Source organism: Aulonocara stuartgranti, assembly GCF_965226115.1.
Source record: "Aulonocara stuartgranti genome assembly, chromosome: 22".
Classification (NCBI taxonomy): domain Eukaryota; kingdom Metazoa; phylum Chordata; class Actinopteri; order Cichliformes; family Cichlidae; genus Aulonocara; species Aulonocara stuartgranti.
The window spans coordinates 27,376,980-27,402,079 of record NC_138957.1 but is presented as its reverse complement, the minus strand read 5'-3'; the positions used below and the strand labels follow the sequence as shown (position 1 = coordinate 27,402,079).

At 40.7% G+C, this 25,100-nt stretch overlaps 1 protein-coding gene across 12 annotated transcripts; it reads left to right on the top strand.

Annotated features, from left to right (window-relative positions):
• The first annotated feature begins 407 nt into the window (after positions 1-407).
• Positions 408-24,603, top strand: ago4 (argonaute RISC component 4). 12 transcript variants are annotated; one of them, XM_082521851.1, is made up of 21 exons: positions 408-661; positions 7,660-7,831; positions 7,950-8,070; positions 8,799-8,980; positions 9,368-9,504; positions 10,982-11,116; positions 11,701-11,788; positions 11,958-12,105; positions 12,599-12,718; positions 12,999-13,160; positions 14,833-14,907; positions 16,824-16,865; positions 17,733-17,866; positions 18,317-18,501; positions 18,597-18,756; positions 19,001-19,172; positions 19,329-19,472; positions 19,585-19,719; positions 19,805-19,906; positions 20,130-20,329; positions 20,617-24,603. In XM_082521851.1, the coding sequence occupies exons 1-21, from the start codon at positions 433-435 to the stop codon at positions 20,723-20,725; spliced, it is 2,952 nt and encodes a 983-aa protein (XP_082377977.1). In that variant the 5' UTR covers positions 408-432; the 3' UTR covers positions 20,726-24,603. The 12 variants fall into 12 exon arrangements, with proteins under 12 accessions (XP_082377977.1, XP_082377982.1, XP_082377983.1 ...); XM_082521856.1 differs by having other exon boundaries at positions 409-661; positions 12,999-13,127; XM_082521862.1 differs by lacking the exon at positions 408-661 and adding an exon at positions 1,391-1,598.
• The last annotated feature ends 497 nt before the right edge of the window (positions 24,604-25,100 follow it).

Below are 25,100 nucleotides of genomic sequence, written 5' to 3'. Positions count from 1 at the left end.
CAACAAGCGACATTGATTCTTTAATCAGTTTTTTCAGCTCTGCTATATAGTTGAACAGATGATTCGTAATGATCAATCAACAACTGACACTAACACAATGTTCCACTCCAAATGTACTTACCAATAAGCGAATTTATTTCAACATCTTGCACTCTGAACCACTGCACAGAGAGCAAGAACCAAACTGGAGTCCTACTTCTTGAATGCACATACTTGGCCATTAGGTTTTTATTTCCAATTTACAGCATTTAAAAAAAACATTTTATCATTCTAATATTGTTTCAGTTTTATTGACACAAAGTTTTTCAGATGTGACTTCTTAAGACAACTGCGCATGCGTGTCCAGGTGAAAAAAGGTATATAGCAGGGGTTTAAGCGCAGGTTTTTATTTCAGTGTGGAGGTATCCTACTGGAGGAGGTAGAGTAGCAACAATGGTACTGCCTAAGAGCAACGAGCTGGTACCACGGAGCGAGAATCGTGTGGGGCTGTTATTGAGCGTATCGTCCAATTATAGCGTCTTGACAGCAGAAACCATGAACTGGGAGTTGTTGCAGAAAAAATACGGTTATATTTTAAGGCGGTTCCTGGAGCGTTATGTACTACCAAAGCAAGGCAACGGAAAAGGGAGGAGGTATGAAGACCGGTTTGGATTTAGAAGAGGTAAGGATGCCCAGATTTTATATCTTGCCTTGGGTTTCTCTTCTTTATTTTTATTTTGTGACCATGTTTCTACAAGTCCCAACTAAATCTTCAAAGGAAAAACAAAAACATTCAAATTTAAATCTTAAACTCGAACAGCAACCTGTTTGGGGGTCTTAACCCCTTCTCAAAAAATAAGATTTCTTATGATATAATCCAAGTAAATAACAAAAACACAAACTGATGAAAAGCTGCTACCTTTTATTCTGCTTTATTCAGATGAAATAAAGCAGGGCATGTGCACCTTGCTTGGAAAGTATCACTTAAAAAGCTTCTCAGTTTGAAAAAACAAAACAAAAAAACTTACACAAGATTTGCTTTAAATGTTTTGATGTCTCACAGCACAATTAAGCATTAAGAAACTTTGATCTTTTTTATTTGGTGTAACAAATATTTAGTATATACTCTGCTTACAGACAGAAACTTTATTAATCCCACACTGGAGACGTTCAGGCGTCGAATGAATGAGAAAATGAATTGAAGATATAATAGAAAAATGAATGAATACAAGGGTAATTTGTATAGTGTAAAAATGCTATTATACTTATTGATGCTATATTGTTTAAGCTGTATTTAATTTTAACTCACAAACAAAGAAATTTTGAGTATAACTAGTAAAAACAACTGCTTGCATCTCTGCGGTAGCCTACGGTGTATTTTGCCACTTGTAACCGACGCATGCGCATATCTAAACCGTCAGCAGCATCGGCAGCGGCGGTAGCTCAGTTCAGGTCAGCCCAGTCAGCAGTCGTCCACGCGTCTATCTATACTCCCGTTTCTTAAATTTAGCCACTTTCAAGCTTCGAGATACCGCCCCCAATTTCAGCGTCGGTACGGAGCCGCCAGGCCGGGACAGAGACGGAGAGAGAGGCCTCGGCCATGGAAGCGCTCGGACCCGGTAAGGATTTTTAAGAAAGCGAGAGCGGAGCGAGGAGCTGTGAGCGCGAGCCGTGTGTGGGGCGCGTGTGCGCAAATGCGTCGCTTCACTGGGGGCCGTGGCTGCAGCGAGGCCTCGCTGTGACGGGAAAACAAGCCGAGGCCCAAGCCCGTGTTTGTGTACGTACTCGTAGTACGTTAATTACATCGAACCAAGGGGGGCTCCTCTTCCTGTTAGTACCGGAGGGGGTTGTTTTTATCCACTCTCCCGCCGTGTCCGAGGGTTATATTTATGTCAGGCACGCTCTACTCGTCGTGTCGGGGCTGGCATTGTGTGAGTGGGGATTTAACTGGGACCTTCCTTCCTTCCGCGTCGTGCTATGTTTACGTTGTTTGGTTTCGCTGTGTTTATTCGGCGTTTCACGCCTTTACGACCCGATTGTTTCAAGGGGACTGCGCGTTTGCGTCGAAATACGGCGGAATGTAACGTGTTTTTGCAAAATCCCCCTCTCAGTTAAATCACATAAATCTGCCTGCATCGCCATCAGGAGCAGGCAAGCTCGTCTCTTACACCCCCCTCCCCGCCCGTCCAAGATGACAGCGATGGTTTGGGAAGACAAAATGAATGCCAACAAAACACGTTTACTCTGCAGATGTGGTGATTTTGTGGGTTTTTTTAATGTGAGGTGGTCATCGGTTTGCGCGCCTCTCCTTGGGCAGCAGCCATGCGCCCGTGAGAGCACAGCAGGGATGGATGGCGCTCTTATCGATCAGATCTGCAGGCCAGCTCCATTATAGTCTCCTATATGATAACAAAGGCACGTATTTTGATGCAATAAAGGCATGCAGTGGGAAGTCAAATCATGCACCTGTGCGGTCATCAGTCCAATATGCAGTGTTATTGTCACAAAGCTGCAAAATATGTTTAGGTCATATTCCCCCCCACCCCACTGGAGACATTGTGTTCTTTTTTTTGTGTGTGGGAAACGCGCCTTTTCATAAACGAAGCATCTTTCAACAGAAAAGTCTTCATGCGACAGCATTGACATGGTTTATTATTATTATTTATTTATTGACTTTCTAAATGACCACACATTTCCCCGCAAGAATCAGAAGAAAGGTAGTGGCATTAGGAAGCACTAGATGTGTTATTTAAACAGGAAATGTGCTCCTGCAGAAAATGTTAAATGGATGCAAGAAGCTGTGAGGGTCCAGGCTTATTGGGGACAATGCATCCTATCTATCCTTCAGGGGTGTGTTTGGATCATTGCTGCACATAATGAAATGAAATAATGACTCCCAAGTAATCAGCATTTATTATTATACATTAGTGATTGCTTATTGTGCCTGCTGTGTGTACTTTGCTACAGCAAGTGTTTAGGTTGTGGAGTTTGAATTGAGATTTTCTATCAAAGCCTTTGTTTACACGTTCATAGATGCAGACGTAACAATGAGATTTTTTGTGATGAATATAAATATGATCTGTGAACACTGCTCTAGAATTTCTCTTTTTGGCATGTTTGTAAAGCTTTGCTGCCCTTTTCAAAGGCAGTGCTTAATCTTTATTAATATTGAATTATTAATAATAATATAATATTAATATAATGCAAACTGGCCACGGTGCAGGTGTGAAGTAAATCTGAATGTATTAGAAATAAGTTTGACTCTTTTTCAAAATTTCTATACATCCTTAATATCTAATCGCGTTCTTTTCTTTATGACCAAAATAAACGCAAAGCTTTAATATTGTGACGGCCTTAGTTGCAGTTTTTAACTCTTCTAAATTACAGTTACAGTAATGTCTTGTAGCCCAGTCTGTGTGTCTGCTGTCTCCCGTTTAGTCGTGCTTCAACAATACTCTTGTTCAGTGGTGGGGATGTCTTCAAACACAGGAAAGATGTAAAGCAGACGGTCAACTGTCTGTTCTTAGAGGTGTGAAATGCAGCAGTGAGTGGCCTATTCAGTGACAGAATTCTGAATTGGGTTGTTGTTGTCTCGAAATTGTGGTGGAGTCACACAACATGAGTATGCAGAGATGAGTGAAAAGACAAAAGCCTGGAGGACACTGAGTGAAACTGAGAGGAAGTGTAGAAGTATAAGATCCCATTTGGAAAATGCATTAATTCGTAATGGTAAACATGGTCAGTAAGACATCCTGTGTTACATTTAAAATAATCTAAGTCAGCTCGCCTGATTCTTCTGCACATCTCTACACTGATGTGTGGATATTTCTACATTGTGAATGGTCACTAAGCCTTTCTTAATGTATCTCCTCTTTCTCCTGTTCGGTGTAGTACCTTAATCCGGGTGATTTTCAGGTGTGGGCGTCAGTGTACTCCCTGTTCGGTGCTCTTAGTCTCTGACTCATCGCAGGGCCAAGCCATCATCCTCGTGCTTAGCTTTAAGCCCAGCTGTCTATGCTCCACTGTGGTTACCAGGGACATGCATAGCATTAGTAGGCTCTACAGTGCATTAGTAGGAAACCCTACTCAGAAAGTGTGAGTACACTGCACACGATCTAATGGTTTGTCTAAATTAGATCAGTGAAGAGTTGGGGGTGGGGTGTTACAGTAAGATAGGGAGGCCGAAATGTTTATGGTCAGTTTGGATTTAAGTTTTGAAAAGGAAGGCTTGTTTGCCATTAGTGCATCTGTCATTTTGTGTGTAAGGGGGGAAAGTTAATTTCACTTCCTCTGTGACTCAAAGTAGATGCAACTCTGTCTCATTTGGAGCAGAAGCACAAATTATGGAGGAAGCTCGCTGTAAATGTGAGAGCTGCTATTTATATGGTATTCAGCACTGTTTAAGTACTTCATTAATGTTCTGGTTGAAAAAATGAATTAAAAGACCTGTGCAGATTGTCACTGCTGTCTTGTGTTAGTGCAGCTGACAGGTTTGCTAAAATATGTAGGCTCTGTATTAAATATTGGGTTGTTTTTTTTTAGTTTTTTTTTTTTATTGAAACTGTGCCTCGTAGCTCCATAGTGTAGTGGTTTACATATTTGCCAGACAAGAGAGAGATACCCCAGTGTGATCCCAGGAGGAAAGACGGATCCCGTCGGGGTTGTGTCAGGATGGGCGTCTGGTGTAAAAACTGCCAAATCAAACATTTGGAGCTGCCCACTGTGGCGACCCCTTGTGCAGTTGAAAGTGCTGTTACTGAGAATGAGCTTGTGACATTCACAAAATACAAGACCATGTTTACTTAGAAGTTCTTTAAAGTGAAATGTGTTATCCACATGTGTGGCTTAAGTTTTGTATAATGTTCAGTCGCCTGGATTGTCATCCAATACTTGTTTTTTGTTTTTTTTGTTTTTTTTGTTTGCCTGTCCCGCTTGGTTCCTTTGCCATCAGAATTATTGTCTAAAGGCAAAGAAACATGCCCAACGGATTTACTTTAGGATTGTCATCCAATACTAACTTAATTATTTATGTTTAAATTTAAAAGTAGATCTATATTTTTCTTGCCTGTGGCAGCAAAGCCAGCAGTTACACTCAGATTTGCTATAAGTTGTTAGTTATTGGATTACAAGTACTTGGAAAATAGCTGCGCTTTAGACAGTTGGTCAGACAAAACTATCAGTTTCTATCTCGTGCTGGGTGCTTTTCATATTTTACAATTTTAAAGTTCATGTTGGGTCAAGTTGGGGGGGGGGGGGGGGGTGTTAGTGGAGAGAAGAGTGGTTGTGGAGGAAGGATGACTTTAGGCATTTCACATTGAGACACATTTCTAAGTGTAGTAATGTAGCAGCTGAGGAGGCTAAATATAGGCACAGCTCTGTTTTTGGTGGAAGAGGAAGCCCTCAAAGTTGCTGTGCATCATGTCTATACTAAAAACACTTTCTGCTACTTTCACACAGTGGGCTGAAAACAAAAGAAATCTGTGTGCAAAGGTATCTGCGCATATGCACAAAGGTAGACGAAATAGAAGTTGTTTTTGCAGTTGATTGCAGGTCGTCTGTTAGCTGCATAGACACAAAGTGGATTATTTATGCAGATGGCTGAATGCTGAAATTTAGTCCATGCTAAGCCTGCACTAAAATAATTTGGCAAATGGGCCCATTTTCTATTGCTGTGTTTGTTATAATGTGTCATTATTACTTGTTGCATTAAAGGAATTATTGTACATGCCTTACAATGTCTTTGGGTTGGCTGTAGCTTAGGTGTTAGAGCAGGTCATCTGCTAATTGGAAGGTTGTTGGTTCGATCCCTCCAGTCTGCATGCCAAATGTCCTTGGGCAAAATGCTAACCCAAGTTGCTCTCCAATGTGTCCATCGGACAGTGAATGTGTGTGATTGTTAGATAGCGTTTATATAGAGCATAGAGTTTTTGGGTTAGTCAGAGTAGAAAAGTGCTATATAAGATTCACCAAATCCATTTTTACTTCTGCCAAGTCATTCATATTTTTCTGTTTTAAATTACAAAAGTTGTACTTTATTACATTGGTTTGACTTTAGAATATATGCATCAACAAATCTGAAAAGCTGGAGCTGCCAAATGATAGTATAAGGCAGCAATGAATAAAAGTACCTCAATGAGGACTATTCCTTCCCTAGTAAAACACAGCTGCATCAAAGGTGTTGGTTTTGCAGAACTGAAGGATCAAGTGTGACAAAATCCCACGTTGGAGACAAAATGTTACATAAGCAAATTATCCTGCCTGTAAGTTGTGACATACACCAACACAAATGATGAGTACAACATATGCAGAGACGTGTAGCTTCAAGCATAATGCGGAACATTTGGTATGCCTTTTGTTGCTATCTGTAACAAGGCCAGTAGGACAAATTTAAATGACTCATCAGAGTATTTCCAGATCGTGGCAGAGAAAAGCAGACGTGCAACAAATGGCTTCTTACTTGAGCACGTATCGTCAAACATAATGTTTCATAAGAACTAATGGCTTGTTCATGTGATGGAGGAGGAGTGGGTAGAATAGAGGAGGGAGGAGGAGGGTGATCTGGGGTGCGCAGGCTAGATGAGGGCATGTTGGGAAGCGTGTTTTTAGGAAGCGATGGGGAGGGTCTCAGTTGTCTGTGCTCTCACGCTTCAGTTGTTAACTGGAGCGTGTGGGTGCACGGAGTTTAGGAGGACCCCCGCAGTCCCTTAGCTGGCAGTTGACAAAAGCATTAGGCAACATTTGGTGCTACCAGCACTTATTATATTTACACATAAGTATATATATTTCCTTTTAAGTGCTTAAATTTTGTGCATGCTTTAGTTTGGCTAAAGCATTCAAAAGCTTTTTTCCCCTCCTGTAGAGAGTTGTATTAGGATATTTGATTTTTAAGCCTTTTAGGCGCTCTTGTGCCAAGTAATGCTTGGCTAGCCATATCAGCTGATGATTTTGACAGAATAAGCACCACATTCCCTCCTTCCTCCCGTGTTGATGCAAATCAGTAGTGTTGATATTTGAGAGATGAATCATTATTGGGTTCACTGTAACAGGAAGCTTGAGGTCTTGTGCACGTATATGTGCATATATTGTGTTCCTCGGTACTTGCGGCTTTTATGATTAAAATTGAGGCTCATGTACTAGCGTAAATTGTGTATATGTACGTTTCTGTATGTATGGGAGTTGGATGCGGACTGTAACGGTAATCCCAGACTGTCCGCATGGCACCCCTCCATATGGTCCCACTGCTGTTTGTCTGAGAAGAGCGCTGTCTTTGTCTCGGCGTAAAGGGTGGGCACCCTGTGTGTCTGGGTGGAGCAGTGGGCGGGTTGAAGGATAATTGGAGGTCATTGTTTCGCCAGCCCCTTGTTGACCCATGTAGGTCAGGGGCCAGAGTTACGGATCAATCAAAGCATGCATGTGCCCTTCAGGGTTCGAGACCATTTTAGTGCATTCAAGCAGGTGTCACTAATGAGAGTTTCCAATGAGCTTGGCGTTGCGCAGTGCACATTCATCCATCAGACATGACATTTAATGGCAAGCTAAACAAGCTGTCACCACCTTTATAAACAGTTAAATGCCAAATGTGCTTTATGCGAAGTTTAAAATGAGACTTGTCTCAAATGTGGACGTTAGGGAATCAATTTATTGTTATTGTGTTGCAAATTATTACTCTTTTCCTTTCAGGCCCGCCCGCCCCTACCTCTCTGTTTCAGCCTCCACGGCGTCCCGGCCTTGGCACGGTGGGGAAACCCATCCGGCTCCTTGCCAACCACTTCCAGGTGCAGATTCCCAAGATTGATGTCTATCACTATGATATTGAGATCAAGCCTGAGAAACGACCACGAAGGGTTAACAGGTAAAGATTCATGAAGATACTGATCGTTTTGATCTGTTGCTTTTGCAACCAGACTGCCTAAATGTCTCTGAATGTTGATTATGTGCCCTGACTATCCTGTTGGACCTCGCTTCTGTAGGGAGGTGGTGGATACCATGGTCCGGCATTTCAAGATGCAGATTTTTGGTGACCGACAGCCTGGCTATGATGGGAAGAGGAACATGTACACAGCACATCCACTGCCAATAGGGAGGGACAGGGTTGGTATTTCAGGCACATAAACTGTCAGCTCTAATGCACCATAAAGGGATAAGTTTTGTATTTAATGGCATACCTCAGTGATTGTAGATCATATTTTAAGAAGGAAATGGCAGGCGTATTAAATGGGTTACTGGCTCAGCTTAAGGAGGCAGACTACATAATTGAGTGAAAGGTTTCCAACTGGATTTCTAGGAAAGTCTGGAACAGGAATGCGATCTGTGCTGGTCGGAGGGGTCTTTTAGATAGGACCTCTAATAGAAAATGCAGTATGCAGGCATTCATATTTCATCGACTATGTAATTTAAGCTGACAAAAAAGCCTGATGATGAAAATTTATGTTTAAAGGAAACAATAAATTTCACTCCAATAATTTAATCTGTTTGTATCTGGCCAGTATATGTGGAAATGAGATCTCAGTAATACAAAGTGGGTTACTAATATCTGCATGACCAGTTAAAAAAGTGTTTTGGTGCCATTTTTATGACTTACTGACATTTCATTTGCTTTATTTTGGTAACTTAAAGTCCTTTCCTTCAGTTTTTGTCTGGTTTATACCCCTTGATTCTTCATTGGTGACTCTAGCTCATCTATTTGTAATCCAAAAAATGATTACATTCTTTGTTTTGCATTTCTGGGTTTTTTGATCACCCCTTGTCACACATTCTACAACCAATGTCCCTTCGCTGAGCTTTTGTTTTCATCATTCTTGGCCCTCTTCTGCCCTCAGGTGGATCTGGAGGTCACCCTACCTGGTGAGGGGAAAGATCAGACGTTCAAGGTGTCCTTGCAGTGGGTTTCTGTGGTGAGTCTTCAGATGCTGCTGGAAGCCCTGTCGGGTCACCTTAACGAGGTGCCAGAGGACTCCGTTCAGGCTCTGGATGTCATCACAAGGCATCTGCCTTCCATGAGGTACGGCTTTTCACCCATGACTTACAAACGCATCACCAGCTTATTCACGTCTTTTCTGCAGTGTTGTTGATGTAATCTAATGTCAGAATAATGGCTTAAATTTTCCCTGAAAGCTGTTATAACTTAGTAATGTAAACACAGATGTATTTAGAAGAGAAGGACTTAAACATATCAAGAATTCATTGTACTACGAATATCCAGATCAATAGAGCAGTTATTAGCATGCTCATATGCCCACTTTTGTCTTTCAGACTAATGCGTCTGGATTTTTTTTTTTATTGCATGTTTTAAAAATATACCTTAATGGTTAAGTGAACATCTGGTTTGTTAATAAATACAAAAATTAGATAATATAAAACCTAAAATTTGTTTTTCGGTTACACACAGGTACACTCCAGTGGGGCGATCGTTTTTCTCTCCTCCGGAGGGTTACTACCATCCTCTTGGTGGAGGCAGGGAGGTGTGGTTTGGTTTCCATCAGTCTGTCCGTCCTGCCATGTGGAACATGATGCTCAACATCGATGGTACAAACAGATTTTTCTGCAGCTATGATTTGAAATTTTATTGATTTGAAAACATCCAAAATGAGATTTTTATGTGATGTAAGGATGCTCACTGGCCACCCAGTTAACTGCCAATTGAAGCAAATATCTAACTGGCCAATCTTGACAGCATATCACTGCAGTTAGGCATGTACACATGGTCAAGAGTACCTCTTGAAGTTCAGTGTCTGAATGGAGAAAAGTGACAAGCATGAGTGAACGTGGCATGGTTATTGGTGCCTGACGGGTTGATCTGAGTATTTCTGAAACTGCTCATCTACTGTGATGTTCCCACACAACCATCTCTAGTTTTACAGCAAATGGTCTGAAAGAGAAAATATCCAGCGAATGGCAGTTCTCTGGGTGAAAATGTCTTGTTGATACCAGAGGTAAAAGGAAAATTGCTAGACTACTTTGAGCTGAGGAAGGCAACAGTAACTCAAATAACCACTTGTTATCAAACAAGAGCAGGAAGTGCACTTCAAAGTTTGAAGCTGATGGGCTACAGCAGCCAAAAAACCCCACACCGTGCCACTCTTGTCAGCTGAGAGCAGGAAACTGAGGTTGCAGTTCACACAGGTTTGCTGAAGCTGTACAAAAGATTGGAAAAATGTTGCTTTGATCAATCAATCTTAATTTCTGCCGTGACAGTTGAATGAGAGTTCGAATCTTGCATTAAACTGATTTCTTGAACATGACAATGAGTTGACTGTACTCAAATGGCCTCAGTTAGTGGGTCTCAGTCCAATCCCCAATAGAAAGATGTGATGCAGTGACAAATTGCAACTGTGCAATGCTATCATGTCACTATGGATGAAAATGCTGCAGGAATATTTCCAGCACCTTGTTGAATCTTTGCCACCAAGAATTAACAGTTCTGAATTAAAAACGGGGTCCACCACAGTACTAGCAAGATGTGCCTAATGAAATAAGAAAGTGCTTACAACTAGAATACTTTCTTTAATATTTCGTACAGTGTCATGACTCCCATTAGACTAGAAACACTGACTTTCTTTAGTAAAAACTTGTAAAGAAATGATTGGGCGGAAACAGTCGTAAGTATTACAATGCAATTCATATGAAGTTTCAGTATGTTAGCAAAGCATCATAATATATTGCTTTATAAGATGCATTACAAATCATGTTGTGTTTATAATATGAATCTGAAAAGGTAAATAAAGGTAGATAATTAAGGGTAAAAGTGAAAGGTGCCCTAAACACAAGTATCTCCATTGAACTTTTGCACCTGTAAAGTACAGCTCAAGGTATTGGTTCACAGAAGCACACAAGGCTGTTATGTGTTTGGTCTTTAAATAGCGAAGTTGACAAAGAAATTTCTGTCGGGTCTGGATTTTTAATTGGTTCGTTCAGCTTTGCTTTTCTGTATTGACTGCTATTCATTTTTCCTCAGTTACTGATTTATAAAACCAGTTGAATAACTTTCTTTTTTTCTTAACAGTCTCAGCTACTGCTTTCTACCGTGCTCAGCCTGTGATCGAGTTCATGTGCGAGGTGCTTGATATACAAAACATCAATGAACAGACCAAACCACTGACTGACTCACAACGTGTCAAGTTCACCAAGGAAATAAGAGGTGAGCACTCACAACCACCAACTGAATTAAGAGCTTAGAATCTGCCAGACCGGGGAGGTCAGTGACACACATTATCACGTTATGAATGACTTTAGACTCTTTAACTCTTCCGCACTCCATAAAAAGTTACAAAGAAATCCACTCTGGTAACTGGGTCATGCAGTCCTGCTATATCTAAATCAACTGGCGGAAATCAAAGTACTTTCTCTTTAAGCAAAAATACAGAAACATTTCTTTGACCAGTTTTGATCTTTCTTTAGCCTCACATGTTGTAACTGGTAGTTGCACAACAAAGAGCAGAAGCTGCTGACATGTTTTTGTTGAAATTCAGAACCAGATAGTTAAACTTGAAATTAAACTTTTTTTTTTTTGTTCTTCACTTCTCTAGCCTCTGTGGGGCTTGTATAAGCACACTTTTCTGTCTAAAGAAAAGGCATAGCTAGCTGGAGTGTCAGCATTGATATTATGGCCTCAAAAAACCAGACTGCTAAACCTGCTAAAGGCAAACACAGTAATGTGTTTTACATTTTATTTTATTTTTTTTATCCAGACATTGCAATTATTCTTGGTGTGTTGTTAAACAGGTTTGAAAGTTGAGGTCACACACTGTGGTCAGATGAAGAGGAAGTATCGAGTTTGCAATGTCACGCGCCGACCTGCCAGCCATCAGACGTAAGTAGCAATCCTGCACTCATCAGCAAAGGCACTGTAGTAAAGTGTACCAAAGTCATACCCTTATAAGTGTTGTAAATGTAGAATTAAACTAGGCAAACATTTTCTTATTTATTCATACTCACGGAGACTTCAATGTGGCTTGCACACATTTTCCATTTATGCACAGGTTCCCCTTACAGCTTGAGAACGGCCAGGCCATGGAGTGCACAGTAGCTCAGTATTTCAAGCAGAAGTACAATCTACAGCTCAAGTATCCACACTTACCCTGTTTGCAAGTAGGACAGGAACAGAAGCACACCTACCTTCCCCTAGAGGTGAGAAACCCCCCTTTTTTTTTTTTTTTTTTTTTTTTTTTGGAGGGGGGGGGGGAGATGGAAAATGTTCTCACGCAGTATACCTTTAATAATAATAATAATAATAATAATAATAATAATAATAATAATAATAATAATAATAATAATAATAATGGATACTTTATTGATCCCCATGGGGAAATTACTTGTTTTTCTCTGCATTTGACCCATTCACTCAGTGAAGCAGTGGGCAGCCCACTAAGCAGGCGCCCAGGGAGCAGTGTGTAGGGACGGTACCTTGCTCAGGGGTACCTCAGGGTAGCCGTTAAGTGGATTCGAACCGCCGACCTTCCGATCATGGGGCGACCACTTTACCTACTGAGCTATCCCTGCCCCATAATAATAATAAAATTAATAAAAAGTTGTGACATTTTTTCCTTTTCAGATTGCCCACTGCTGCTCCTCTTATCTGATTTTTGTTTAATTAATGAAATGCCCATTCCTCCTCCTGCAGGTCTGTAACATAGTAGCAGGCCAGCGCTGTATCAAGAAACTGACCGACAACCAGACATCAACCATGATTAAAGCTACAGCTCGTTCAGCCCCCGACAGACAGGAAGAGATCAGCAGATTGGTGAGAGTTGGTTCCCTGTTTGAGGAGGCATTGGGGGCTGGATCATCATGCTGTATTTTTAATTGTTTGCTTAGTTATAGCAACTGCTTCAAACCCAACCATGTCTAAAGGAAAATTAGAAATTTGAGTGTCTGACTTGAGTGCATTGTCCCTTTTAAATAAATAAACACAGTTGTCATTGTCAGTATACTAGATTTATCTGTACATTTTCAAATGCCAGTCCCTGGCAGGTTGATTGTATTGTGATTCCTGTGAACTGGTCTTCCTTTCTCTTTCTCAGGTCAAAAGTAACAGCATGGTCGGGGGCCCCGACCCTTACCTGAAGGAATTTGGCATTGTTGTGCATAATGACATGACAGAGGTGACAGGGCGTGTCCTCCCAGCACCCATGCTACAGTATGGGGGCCGGGTGAGTACAGACACAGGGAGGGACTGTGGCAGGGTGAGTACTGGGCAGGGGACTGCATTCTCAGGGCGCAAGCCCGTTGGGAATGCACAGGGTGGGCGTGGGACGGGGCTTCAGAGTGAATGCTGTGACATGGGGATGTTCCAGGTTTGCAGAGGTTTTACAGCTAAGGATTGAGATGCTTATAATCTTGTAAATACAGTTAAATTAAAATATCCAAAGTGATTAATGACTTGAGTACATGCTGAATAGTATACCCATTACATATACATTAAACTGGAAGTATAGGTGATACAGTAGTCGGCTTTAACATATGCACACTTGTAAGACCTGGACCTTTCCCATGTTATAATCCTGTGGTGCATCTCAGATGTCTATTAAGTGTCTCCTTTTGCATATTCTTCCCCTCATTAAGACAGCTTCAGGATGTAAAGATCTAAATGATATTGCATTGACTGCTTTTTGTAAGTGGAAGAAATGAGATGAGGAGCCTGTGGACCACTGAGATATGCCCACTGAATTTCAAATCAGCCATTTGAGGATCTAAAGTTGAGAAGCCTAAAGTCAGTTTTTAGTGTCACGAAGGTGGCTCTTTTGACCTGGCTAGAAGCATTTAGTTTTGGTTTTAAATCTTCATTTTGTCATCTTTTTGCTGTATCCTGTAACTGATTGTTTCCTGGAGGAACACAGTGTATATAAGCAACTGAAGCAGAATTTATGGTTCAGCAGGGAGAGCGTGTTCACAGACAGCGGGCGGTCTGGGGATGGCCCATCTGCCTGCAGAGGGCTCTGTGTATGGAAGCAGTGTACAAAGTATGTGGTACAGCCGGTCTGCGGGCCACTCTTGCTTGTGCTGTTGTTGGTCCGTCAGCCAGTAGTGGAGAAGAGCGAAGTTACAACATACAAACTGCTAAAGTGAAACGGAGTGTTAAACATGAAGTTTCCACTGCAGCCACTGTCGGTACTCTTCATGCTTTGTCTTTAATTAAAAAAAGTACAGCATGAATATAGAGCAAAATGTTGTTGTTTTGCGGTTTTTCCCAGTGAACTCCGCTGTCGCTCACTTCTCTATTCCGGCTCACTTGTCAAGCAGTCGGCATTGGCAGTGGCATACAGCATCTGCTTCCAGCGACGTGCAGTTGAATTTTGGAGAACTGCATGGGAGCCCATCTGCAGTGAGTGAAAGCCCCTCTCCCCTGCTGTACGAGTGGTAACGTCTACACAGACGGACATATTTGCTCGACCATAAATTATGCTTTAAGTTGTGCCTTAACCAACACCACTGAATGAATCTGTTCCATTAGCTGCTATTGGAGTAGTTAAAATAATCAGCCACATTTGTAGGCTGTTAATCACAGAACATTCAGCTGTTTCAATTTCACTTTGATTTCACAAATCAAAGTGATTTTTCCACATCTTTTTTTTGTTCTTTTCTTCTTTTTTTTTTTTTTTTTAAAGGTTAAGACAGTCAAATGTGGCTGTTTAGATGTATGCATGTTAAAGTTTCTGAACTCTAATGTGCAGCTGCCTTTTTAGAAGTAAATGGCTGCAGTAACAATGCACTGAGTGGTTAAAATAATCAACTTGAGGTTATACATTTTAGCACTCTGTGCACTTGTGATCACATCACAAGGTTAGCAGTTTTCTCCCACATTACTGTCATGTGTAGCAAGTGTGTCATTTCACTTATTTCTTTTGTTCTTTATAGATTTCAGACAGTGCTTCAGCTGATCCACTTTGTGCAGAGGAAGAGTCAAATGACCCATCAAACGACCCCTTTTATGTGAGGCGCAAAAACCCTGAGTTAACAAAGTTGATACCCACCGTCGGGATATTTGTTATCTCTGACTGGTGTTTTAGGTTGTGTCAAGTCAGCTAATGCAATGAAAGCCTGGATATGTTCAATTTGTTTACCGCTCTGTTAGGATCTGTGATGCTAGATGGCATCATTTGCATCTACCTAGCTAAAATAAGGAATTTAATAAATAGCCATATAGCAATAAGTTATTCGCCTTCAATATCTTGACTATTGCCTGGGAAGGCATGTGAGGCTGAATTGGGATTCAAGGATTGTGTGTAAAGGTGGGGGGTAATGGAAATGCTGCCAACCGGAAGACGATAAGACTCTTATCCATGCAGGAATAAAGTAAAATTAGTCTTCACTTCCACTGTTTGTGCCTGTGGAGTGAATGTGAATCTATTTTTCATATGAAAATTAGAAGGTTAATATAAATACTACAGGGGCTGGATTAAAACTCGCCACTCACTGGCAGTGTGCAATGATTCTGCTAAGATAAGATTAAATTTTAATCATCCCTGTGGGGAAATATTGGCTCAGTCTTTGGCCAGCTTTCTCGTAGAGTTCTCTGGCGCCTTTTTTAAACTTTTTATAAAAAAAAAAAAGAGGCATATTCTCATTTGGGAGGGGGGGAGTACCTGTGCCAAGCTTAAATCCACTTCTGACTGCCTCAACTATACATTGCGTCATAAACCCAAGATCCTGAAAGAACACTGAATGATTTGGCCATTTGCCTGCTGGGATATTGAGTCTAATCAGCTTCTAGCATAAGTGCCCTTAATGCATACAGAAAGCTTTTTTCCAATTTCTGTGATCACTTTGTATGAATGAAATGCACACATTTCATTCTATTCAATGTGATATAATCGTGCCGCCTTTTTTCTGTGTAATATGCGCTGAAGTTTTTATTAGTCTGAACAACCTGTAAATATGTATTTTTATCTTCTTTTTTTTTTTTTAAATACATTTTTCAGGTTGTGTTGAAAAGAGATGGAGAACCACTAAACTTTTGGCATTCGACTGAAGTTCCATGTGGCCACTCAGTTTGAAGAACAAAGCTCCTAATGGCCTTTGGCAAATCTTATTAACTTAATTGAAAGCTTCCCTTTGAATTTCCAGTCGCAACCCAACTGAAACTGGAAGTGCTCGGTGTCTCTTTAAGTGGATGCAATACTCATTATACTCATATTACTCATTAGGACCCCTGACATGAAGCAATATAAGAAAACCGGTTATTTCTTGGCAATTTAAAAAGAATCAAAAGTTCTGATTTTATTATTTTTTTTAAATCTATTTATATTTTTTTGCGCGCAATACGTTTACATGACTGACCAAATTGGCACTAGCCTTTGAGGGACCAAGTCATTATTTTTGGCAGCAGGGTAACAATCTACCTCGGAAACACCCCCCACACCACAACTATGGACTCACCCAGCCCTGGTGACTTCAAGGCAAACCTAGATACTGCTAGCTTTAATTGGTGAATCAACTTGTTGAACTTGTACTCAGAATTGGCAGCAAACCAACTGATGTTGTTACAGTTGTAGCCACATTAAGTTAAACTCATTAAATTTGTCAGTAATTTGCATGTCACAGCTCAACAGCATGATATCTTTAGAAATGGTTAACTAGTCTGTACTACAGTGTCTCAACATTTGCCTTTAACACATTGAGCTTTAGCATAAAAGAAGGAAGATATTTAACTATGTATCTGTACTTGACCACTGTTTCAACAGCCCCATCATCTGTCAGAGGCAGCAAGGATGGACCCAGACCAATTTGGATGGGCTTCCTGCTCCTATCTAAACTGACAGTTTCCCAGATTTTAGCTAAAAGTGAACCATTACAGAGTGAATATGTTGCAAATAATGACTTTCTATGTCTGTTTCAAATTCATTTAGGATAAAATGCAAGCAGCTGTGGCAGACTTACTAAATGTAGAGGTAAAGCGTATCCCACCACACCCACTGCCCCAAACACTTGGTTGAAGAGTAGGTATACTTCAGTCGGCCAGGACTTTGTTCGGTTGACTGCAGCCTTCAAAACTGAGACTTTTTTTTTCTTACACAAGTCTGGTGATGCCAAAATAAATGTCATGTGTTAACACTCCCCCCCCCCCCCCCCCCCCCCCTCCCTCCCTCCCTCTATAAGCAATGGTAAAATTGGTATTGAGGTATCAAACATTTAAGCCTTTTAACACTTGTACAGTGTTCCTAGCCAATGTACAGTGTTTACAGGCATGTTCAGCTGTGTGTTAACCCTCTGAGGTCAAAGGATGTGGATAAAGAAAATTAAGGGAACACTTTGAAAATCTTATATTTGATCTATCTAAGCCCTTAAAGGGAATAAATTATATTTTTCACTGACTGTTACATCCTCATGTTCTCAACAACTTACACAGTGAAAGATTTTGGCTCCGAAATGTCATTTGAGTGCCAATGTGTAATTTTGAAGTGTTCCCTTATTTTTTGAGTGGTCAGTGTGCATATAACTCTAACCCTATCTCATTTTTACATTTTTGGATTAAAAAAAATGTTTTCACATGTTTTGGCAACCAGTGGACAAAATTCTCATACACACAAACTTTTTTTACACATTTTTACAAAACAAAGTCCTATATTTTTTATTTATTTTTTTTTTTTTAAATTTATTTATTTTTTTTTTCCCCTCTTCAACATAGGGTTAGTGTTAACCTTAAGGATGATTGGACTTCAGAGGGTTAATGCTTTGTTTGCTTGTAATTGTTGCAGCTTTTGTATTGGCTCATCCAACTGCAGGGTTGACTAAGAGTGTAGGGGCTCTCTCCGCAGAATAAAACAGTGGCGACGCCCAATCAGGGCGTGTGGGACATGAGGGGCAAGCAGTTCTACGCTGGCATAGAGATCAAGGTCTGGGCTGTGGCCTGCTTCGCTCCACAAAAACAATGTCGTGAGGACCTGCTCAAGTAAGCTTTTAACAGCTGTTAGTGCAACATTTTAAAGAAATATCTAACATTTACGCTTATATTAAACACTCAGTGTTACAGTGAAATGTCTGGATTTAATTCTGTGCACAAAAATATGAAACTAAGTTCTGTAAATGAGAACTCACTTTTAATACTCCAACTCTTTAGACTAAGCTGCTCAAATCCCCCCCCCCCCCCCCAACGGCATCATCACTGTTTGGGTGCAGCATGAGAAAACCCAGATTCTGAAGAGTGCAACGATTTTAAAGCTTTGTATGTCTATATGATGTTAACGATCATTGATATAACATGTTGCCATTACTACTAACTCTAAACTACAAATCGAGAATATTTATATGCAAGCGGTTTTTCACAGCAGTAGATGGGAATTGCCCACGACCTTGAATTGGATAAGGGACTGATTTATAATAAACTCTGGGGTTTTAACAGGAGCTTCACTGACCAGCTGCGAAAAATTTCAAAGGATGCTGGGATGCCCATTCAAGGCCAGCCTTGTTTCTGTAAATATGCCCAAGGAGCTGATAGCGTGGAGCCCATGTTTAAACACCTTAAGATGTCTTACGTTGGTCTGCAGCTGATTGTGGTAATCCTTCCTGGCAAAACACCGGTCTACGGTAAGGAACTTTTCTTCATTTTTATTTTCTTCTTTCTTATATGGATTAAACAATATTGTGACTGTAATCTTGGTCATGTTGGTTGTCTTGTGCAGCTGAGGTAAAGCGGGTGGGAGACACCCTCCTCGGTATGGCCACCCAGTGCGTGCAAGTGAAGAACGTGGTGAAGACTTCCCCTCAGACCCTCTCCAACCTCTGCCTCAAGATTAACGCCAAGCTAGGAGGCATCAACAATGTCTTGGTGCCTCATCAGAGGTCAGAAAGAATTCTAATTTGGTCACAGAGATGCAATTTCTTCTCTTGAATGGTGAAGATTGTTTAAATGTTCTCTGGAAAATGAAATCTTCCTTGGTAATCATGTGGGACAGAGACTTTTTTTTTTTTTTTTTTTTTTTTTTGGCAAACATGCGAGGATTATTAATTATACTGTTACAGTATTAGTGCTGTTTATGCAGTATGAAATTAAAAATGAAGCATACTCCTATTTGTTTTTTTTCAGGCCCTCTGTGTTCCAGCAGCCTGTCATCTTCCTGGGTGCTGATGTCACACATCCTCCAGCGGGTGACGGGAAAAAACCATCCATCGCAGCAGTGGTGGGAAGCATGGATGGCCACCCAAGCCGGTACTGCGCCACGGTGCGAGTCCAGACGTCTCGACAAGACATGTCCCAGGTAACTACAGATGTGCTTGAAACTGACACAGATGGTCTTTATAAAACAGATCTAATGTTTTACCTCAGTATGACCCAGCTCACGTCCATTAAACCAAAGTTTGCTCACTTTTTAATACTTTCCTGTACTAACTCCAGATTTGTTTTGCATCTTCAGGAGCAGCTCTTCAGCCAGGAAGTTATCCAAGACCTTACCAACATGGTCAGAGAACTGCTAATCCAGTTTTACAAGTCGACACGCTTCAAGCCCACACGCATCATCTATTATCGTGGTGGTGTATCAGAGGGACAAATGAAACAGGTAATACTGGCAGCATGTAGAAATTACAAACCATAAAGCTAACAGAATGATATGTAAAATCAAACGCCTTTGAGTTTTGTGTAAATTCATTAAATTATTTTTGGTATTTCAGGTAGCATGGCCCGAGCTGATAGCCATCAGGAAGGCCTGCATCAGTCTGGAGGAGGATTACAGGCCTGGCATTACCTACATTGTGGTCCAGAAACGTCACCATACTCGTCTCTTCTGCTCTGACAAAGCTGAGAGGGTTAGCAGTTTACCCAGATGTGTGCATTTAAGGGATATCTATTGGTCAATCTGTTCCCTAAGTCTGACTTTATTACCCCTTGCAGGTTGGGAAGAGTGGTAACGTTCCAGCTGGCACCACAGTGGACAGCACCATCACACACCCGTCCGAATTTGATTTCTACCTGTGCAGCCATGCTGGGATCCAGGTGAGCTTACATGATAATAAAGGAAAATGAGTGAAATTTGTGTCCAGGTTATTAACTTTTTGCAGTGGAATAGCTTCCAGAGCATTGGGAGGGTGGACAAAGATTAGAGCAACAAACAGATTCCAGGCAAATCTGTGGTTGTGAGTGAGCTGGAATAGAGCAGGAAGTCATTTCATGAAGTTGTAATGCAGTATTGACATTGTTGCATTGCTTTCTCTTTCAGGGAACCAGTCGCCCCTCCCACTACCACGTCTTGTGGGATGACAACTGTTTCACGGCCGATGAACTGCAGCTCCTTACCTACCAGCTGTGTCACACCTATGTTCGCTGCACACGCTCAGTTTCCATCCCGGCCCCAGCCTACTATGCCAGGTTGGTGGCTTTCCGAGCCCGCTACCACCTGGTGGACAAAGACCATGACAGGTAAGGGAGCCTCGTATGTAACTACAACAATGTCATTATCAGATAAAACATAAATGAGTGTTTAAGATGTTTCTAAAACCTTTCAAATTAACCACATTGTTTAAGTTCTAATGTAAAACTTTTTTTTTTTAATTGGTTTTTAATATAGAAGTCTGTGCATCAACTCACTTTAACCTATTAGTTTAAAACTCTAAAGCACCTAAAAGCTAAATTATTAAATGGCTTTCTAATCGGTATTGATGGTACAGAAAGGAAAACCGTACTGACACTACTTTTTTGTCTTGCAGCGCCGAAGGCAGCCACGTCTCAGGCCAGAGTAATGGCCGAGACCCCCAGGCATTGGCAAAGGCAGTTCAAATCCACTATGATACCCAGCACACCATGTACTTTGCCTGAACTAGCCTGTCAGCCAGTCCACTTGTGGATCTACCCCATATATATATATTTTTTCTTTTTAAATCCATCTGCCCCATTCCCCGTTTTCCTTCTTCCCTCTCTCCTTGTAGTCTTTTCTTCATACTCACTCTACATTTTCTGAATCTGCACCAAAGCGGCTCGTGGAGGGGGATTCATCTACATCCCAACGTCCAGCAGGCTCTGTTTCATGGAACAATTTCCAACCAGCGTTCCCAATCGAGCCGCCCTTTTAACCAGCAATCCAGCACTGCGAACCCACAGGGGTTTACAATGCACAAAAGAGAAAAACGCGAAAAAACAAAAACAAACCATACACACCTACGAGTTGAGCCATTATTTTGCGTTTGTTTTTGTTTTTTCTATTTGAATGTCTGTACTCATGTGTTTGTAAGATACACTGAGCGAGAGAGTGGGCAGGCGCAAACTGTGCCCGCACAGCTCTTTAGCTCTCCCAGCTAAGCAGGACTCTTATCTACTTTTACCTCAAAGCCCTTTTGGGCAAAATCTGTCACAAGGTCTTGGGTTTATCGGGTGGTGGGGAGGGAGCTCTACATGAACAGAGATGGAGGGGGGTTGACCTTTTGAGAATGATATCTATATCTATATATATTTTCCTTTTTATGAGCGTGTGTTTTAACTTTTTCTCCTTTTTCGGTCTTTTACAAGCGAGGTGACCTGGGTGTCCATACCCATTGCGACTTTCCTCCCATCTTAGCGAAGAATACGCAAGTCTGTGTGTGTGTGTGTGTGTGCGTGCATCTCTGTATATACATTTACTGCTGTATGAGAGTGTTTGTGTGTGTTTCATGGCAGGCCACTGAATTGTAAAGGGAAATCAAGGAGATAACTGCTGTAAATGCCTCAGATTTGTTGTGTTTTATATTCACACATACAGTACATATAAGCATATATTTACATCTATAGAGCAACTTTGAGACATATGACTTAAACAGGCCTCATAGAGGCACGTGTGGGTATTTGTAGCAGTCCTGGGTCACTTATTAAATGAAATGCTTTATTACATTTAGTGGTTGTGTTAGCCTGCTGCTTGCACAGGCTGGATAGGGATTTGCACCTTTGGGAGACGGCTGCTTTCTTGTGCCTCTAAACATCCTTGAATCCCAGAGTCCATTTCAAGTAGTAACTGAAGCCAGGACTGATGTGTAGCAGTAGCAACCATGGTCTGGCCTGTGACTGGTTCAGCATTGGGACCTGTTTAAAAAGCTGAAGGCATTAAACACAGTATGTTTTTATCAGTCTTGCTTTCTGTGTGAAAAGTGGTATCCAATTTTTTAAAACTTTTTAAGAAGGGTTATGACACTGCTGGACATTTTTAAATTTGTTTTCAAGGAACCTGGAACCAACTTAATTTTGATTTTTAAGGTCTCCTTTGCTAATGTTGGCCAATTCATTGCACTGACCAGGGATGCTAAGCAGGAACCAGAGGGCACTGTCAATCTCTTACCTTTATGCATTTATACATACGAATCAACAAAGCAGATTTGTAAAAGTTTAATATAAGATGTTTTGTGGTTATCTTAAACTGTTTTAGACCTAGTAGTTTACTGTTGTTGTTCTCGTTGTTGTCACTGTTGTTACTATTGTGATCAAATTTTTAAGGTCTGCAGCGAAGCCAGTTATATAGCTACTAGTGTGATTTCAGGAATAGACTTCAGTTGTTGAGCTGCAGGTTGAGGGGTTGAGTTTTCAGATTGGAAATTTTTTTTTTTTTTTTTGTAGCATTCTGGTGAGAGGTAGTTCTCAGGATGGATGAATTCGCGCCTCTTCTGCAGGTTCTGATGTAACAGTGGCCGACTCTAGTTGTCTTGTAGCAGTCAGACTGGTGTAACAGGTCTGCCATGGTGGTGTACGTCCCGCACCGGGTGTTGGCTGGTTTTGATCCGATAGATGGAGACAATCGGGAAATGTTGTTATGGTAGGCAATGAATTGAATTGAATTGTTTTTTTTAAAAACAATTTTACTCGGCGTGTATGTCAGTTATATCCATCTTACAATTCTCTATTTAACAGTATTTCTTTGTGCTTTTTATGCATTTCAACACTGGATTAAATTGACGGTAAATAGAAGCGCTGCCCTTGGGAACCCCCCCCCCCCCCCCCCCCCCCCCCCGCCCTCCCTTTTTTAACATGGAAACTAATGGTGACAGACGTACAATTGGCTCCCCCTAATGTTGCTTTTGGATAATAATGCAGGACAGCAGGCTTTGGGAGAAATGTGCACGCCTCATCGAGAGGGACAGCTCAGTGAAAACCCTTTTGTAATAAACCACCCGTAAAGCAGCAGGTTTACTATGAATGAGTTTGAGCTCCGTCTTGATGTGGGCGTGGGCATCAAGTGGAGAAGCAGGAAATGAGTAGCAGAAGGGGGACTGGGGAGGATGTTTTCCAGGCGTTGCTTGCAATAAGTTTTAAATGATGCAGATTAGTTTTTACAGTGTGCAGTTCTGTTAGCAGATTTGATTAAATATTCATCTGGGATCTCCAAGGGGGAATGTTTAAATCACAATATTTGGTCATTAAAATCCAGTCAGATAAAGGCTCACTCCCTGTTTATAAATATTACAAAGCAATATTAACCCAAGTTTTCAAATATGGTTAAAAACAAAGATATAATTCTACTCATTGTGATTGTTGGTCACTCGCTATCAAATCTCTGTATTTTATTTTTTTTAATTTTACTTTTATTTTTTTTTTGTAAACATGATTTGCTTGTATCAATCAGTGGGAATGTGCATTCGGTGGAGTAGTTGTGTAGGCTTTAGACTCTTTCTTTCAAGTAACAAAATGTAGACTTTGCTCGCCTGCATGCCAGAGTATTGTCCTTTAAAAAAAACAAAACGACAAAAAACAAAAAAACTGAAAACCTTTTTGGAGTCATATTTATTATGAGAGAAAAAAAAATATAAACTTCCTTTTTTTTGGGGCGGGGTAAATGTTTATCAATTTAGTGGGACTGTTTTAGGCTAGCAATATTTGTCTGTCTCTCTTTAAGATGTATTTTAAAGATTCCTACACAAATGTCAGTAATTTGGGAGGTACAAGCTGTTTTTTGAGGTGAGGGCTTCTGCGCTTTGCGTCGTGTTCCAAATCAAACGAGGTACTTTCTTCAAACGTGGACCCGTTAAAGACCGAACTCCTTTCCTCTGAGCCAGGTTACTGTAGAGAGCATCCATTTCGTCTTCTCGCTCCTGGTTTGTACCTATTGCCACGCCTATTGGTGGGCGCTCTCCTGTTTCCATGGCAACTCCGCTGACCCTTCACAGATATACTTCCTCTTTTGTGTAGAGGTCCCCAAGGCATTGACGGAGCAGGATTACCTCTTTTTAACCTTTTTAAAACAAGATCCATAATTCTTTCTGTGCCCCAATGGAAAGAGCATGAATTATTTTTAAATTCCTCTCACTTTGATATATTATATCTTGACAGATTTGTAATTTGACATTGTGTATTATGTCTTTTTCCCCCTTTTTTGTTACCCTTTTTCCCACTTTTTTTTTTCTTTTTTAGGTTTGTTATAGCTCTGCTTTATTTTTTTATTTTTATTTTTTCCTGCTAGTGGTCTCTGAAACTGTGTGATTGTCTAATAGCAATAGAATCACAGAATCTGAGCGATCCGATTCTGGGAATCTGGTGGTTCAGATTCTGTGAATGAACGGAATCCTTTAAGTTGTAAAGGGGCAGGGTTCGTTCTGTCCCTGCCCTCAGAAGGCCATTCACTTGCTGTTATTGCTATTATGTGACATGTTGAATTGGTTTTTGTTGTTTTTGTTCGCCTGCAGGGAATTCTTGTGTTAATGTGCAAAGTAATAAATGGGTATTTCATGCCTATAACATAACTGTGTGCGCTCGTCATTGACATTTAGCCTGTAATATTGATTAAAAGGTGGATTTATGCCCACAGAGCTAGATCTGCACTTGACACCAAAGCCTACATATGCATTTATTGTCACTAGATGGCATTCTTTACCAAAGTAAATCAGATTACAGGATGATGGCACTTGGTAAAATATTAATGATGTAAGCTGTTCCTGTCCTTGGATGCAGCTGAATAGTGTAACAATATCAGATATATTCTGTCTTAAGTAGCCTGAAGAAATCTGAACACATTTAATTTTTTTTTTTTTTTTTTTTTTTTTTTTGCTTTAGTAAAGCAGGTGTTAAGTTAGTAGTCCTGGCAAGAGTGTAGGGATGGGGTCCTGTATGTGAACAGTGAATTGAAATGTTGAGTATTTTAAAAAAAAAAAAAAAAAAAAAAAAAATTAAACAAATATCCCTTTTTTTTTTTTTTTTTTTTTATAAATAGAATGCAGTTTTGGAAATTGAAAGTTTAAGA

What these genes read in the sequence shown, in the direction of transcription:
- ago4 (XM_082521851.1), top strand. Translation starts at nt 433, where the DNA reads ATGGTACTGCCTAAGAGCAACGAGCTGGTACCACGGAGCGAGAATCGT. An exon ending in ACACCTACCTTCCCCTAGAG is followed by an intron (nt 12,106 to 12,598) that starts GTGAGAAACCCC and finishes CTCCTCCTGCAG; the next exon opens with GTCTGTAACATAGTAGCAGG. An exon ending in GCAGCCATGCTGGGATCCAG is followed by an intron (nt 19,907 to 20,129) that starts GTGAGCTTACAT and finishes TTTCTCTTTCAG; the next exon opens with GGAACCAGTCGCCCCTCCCA.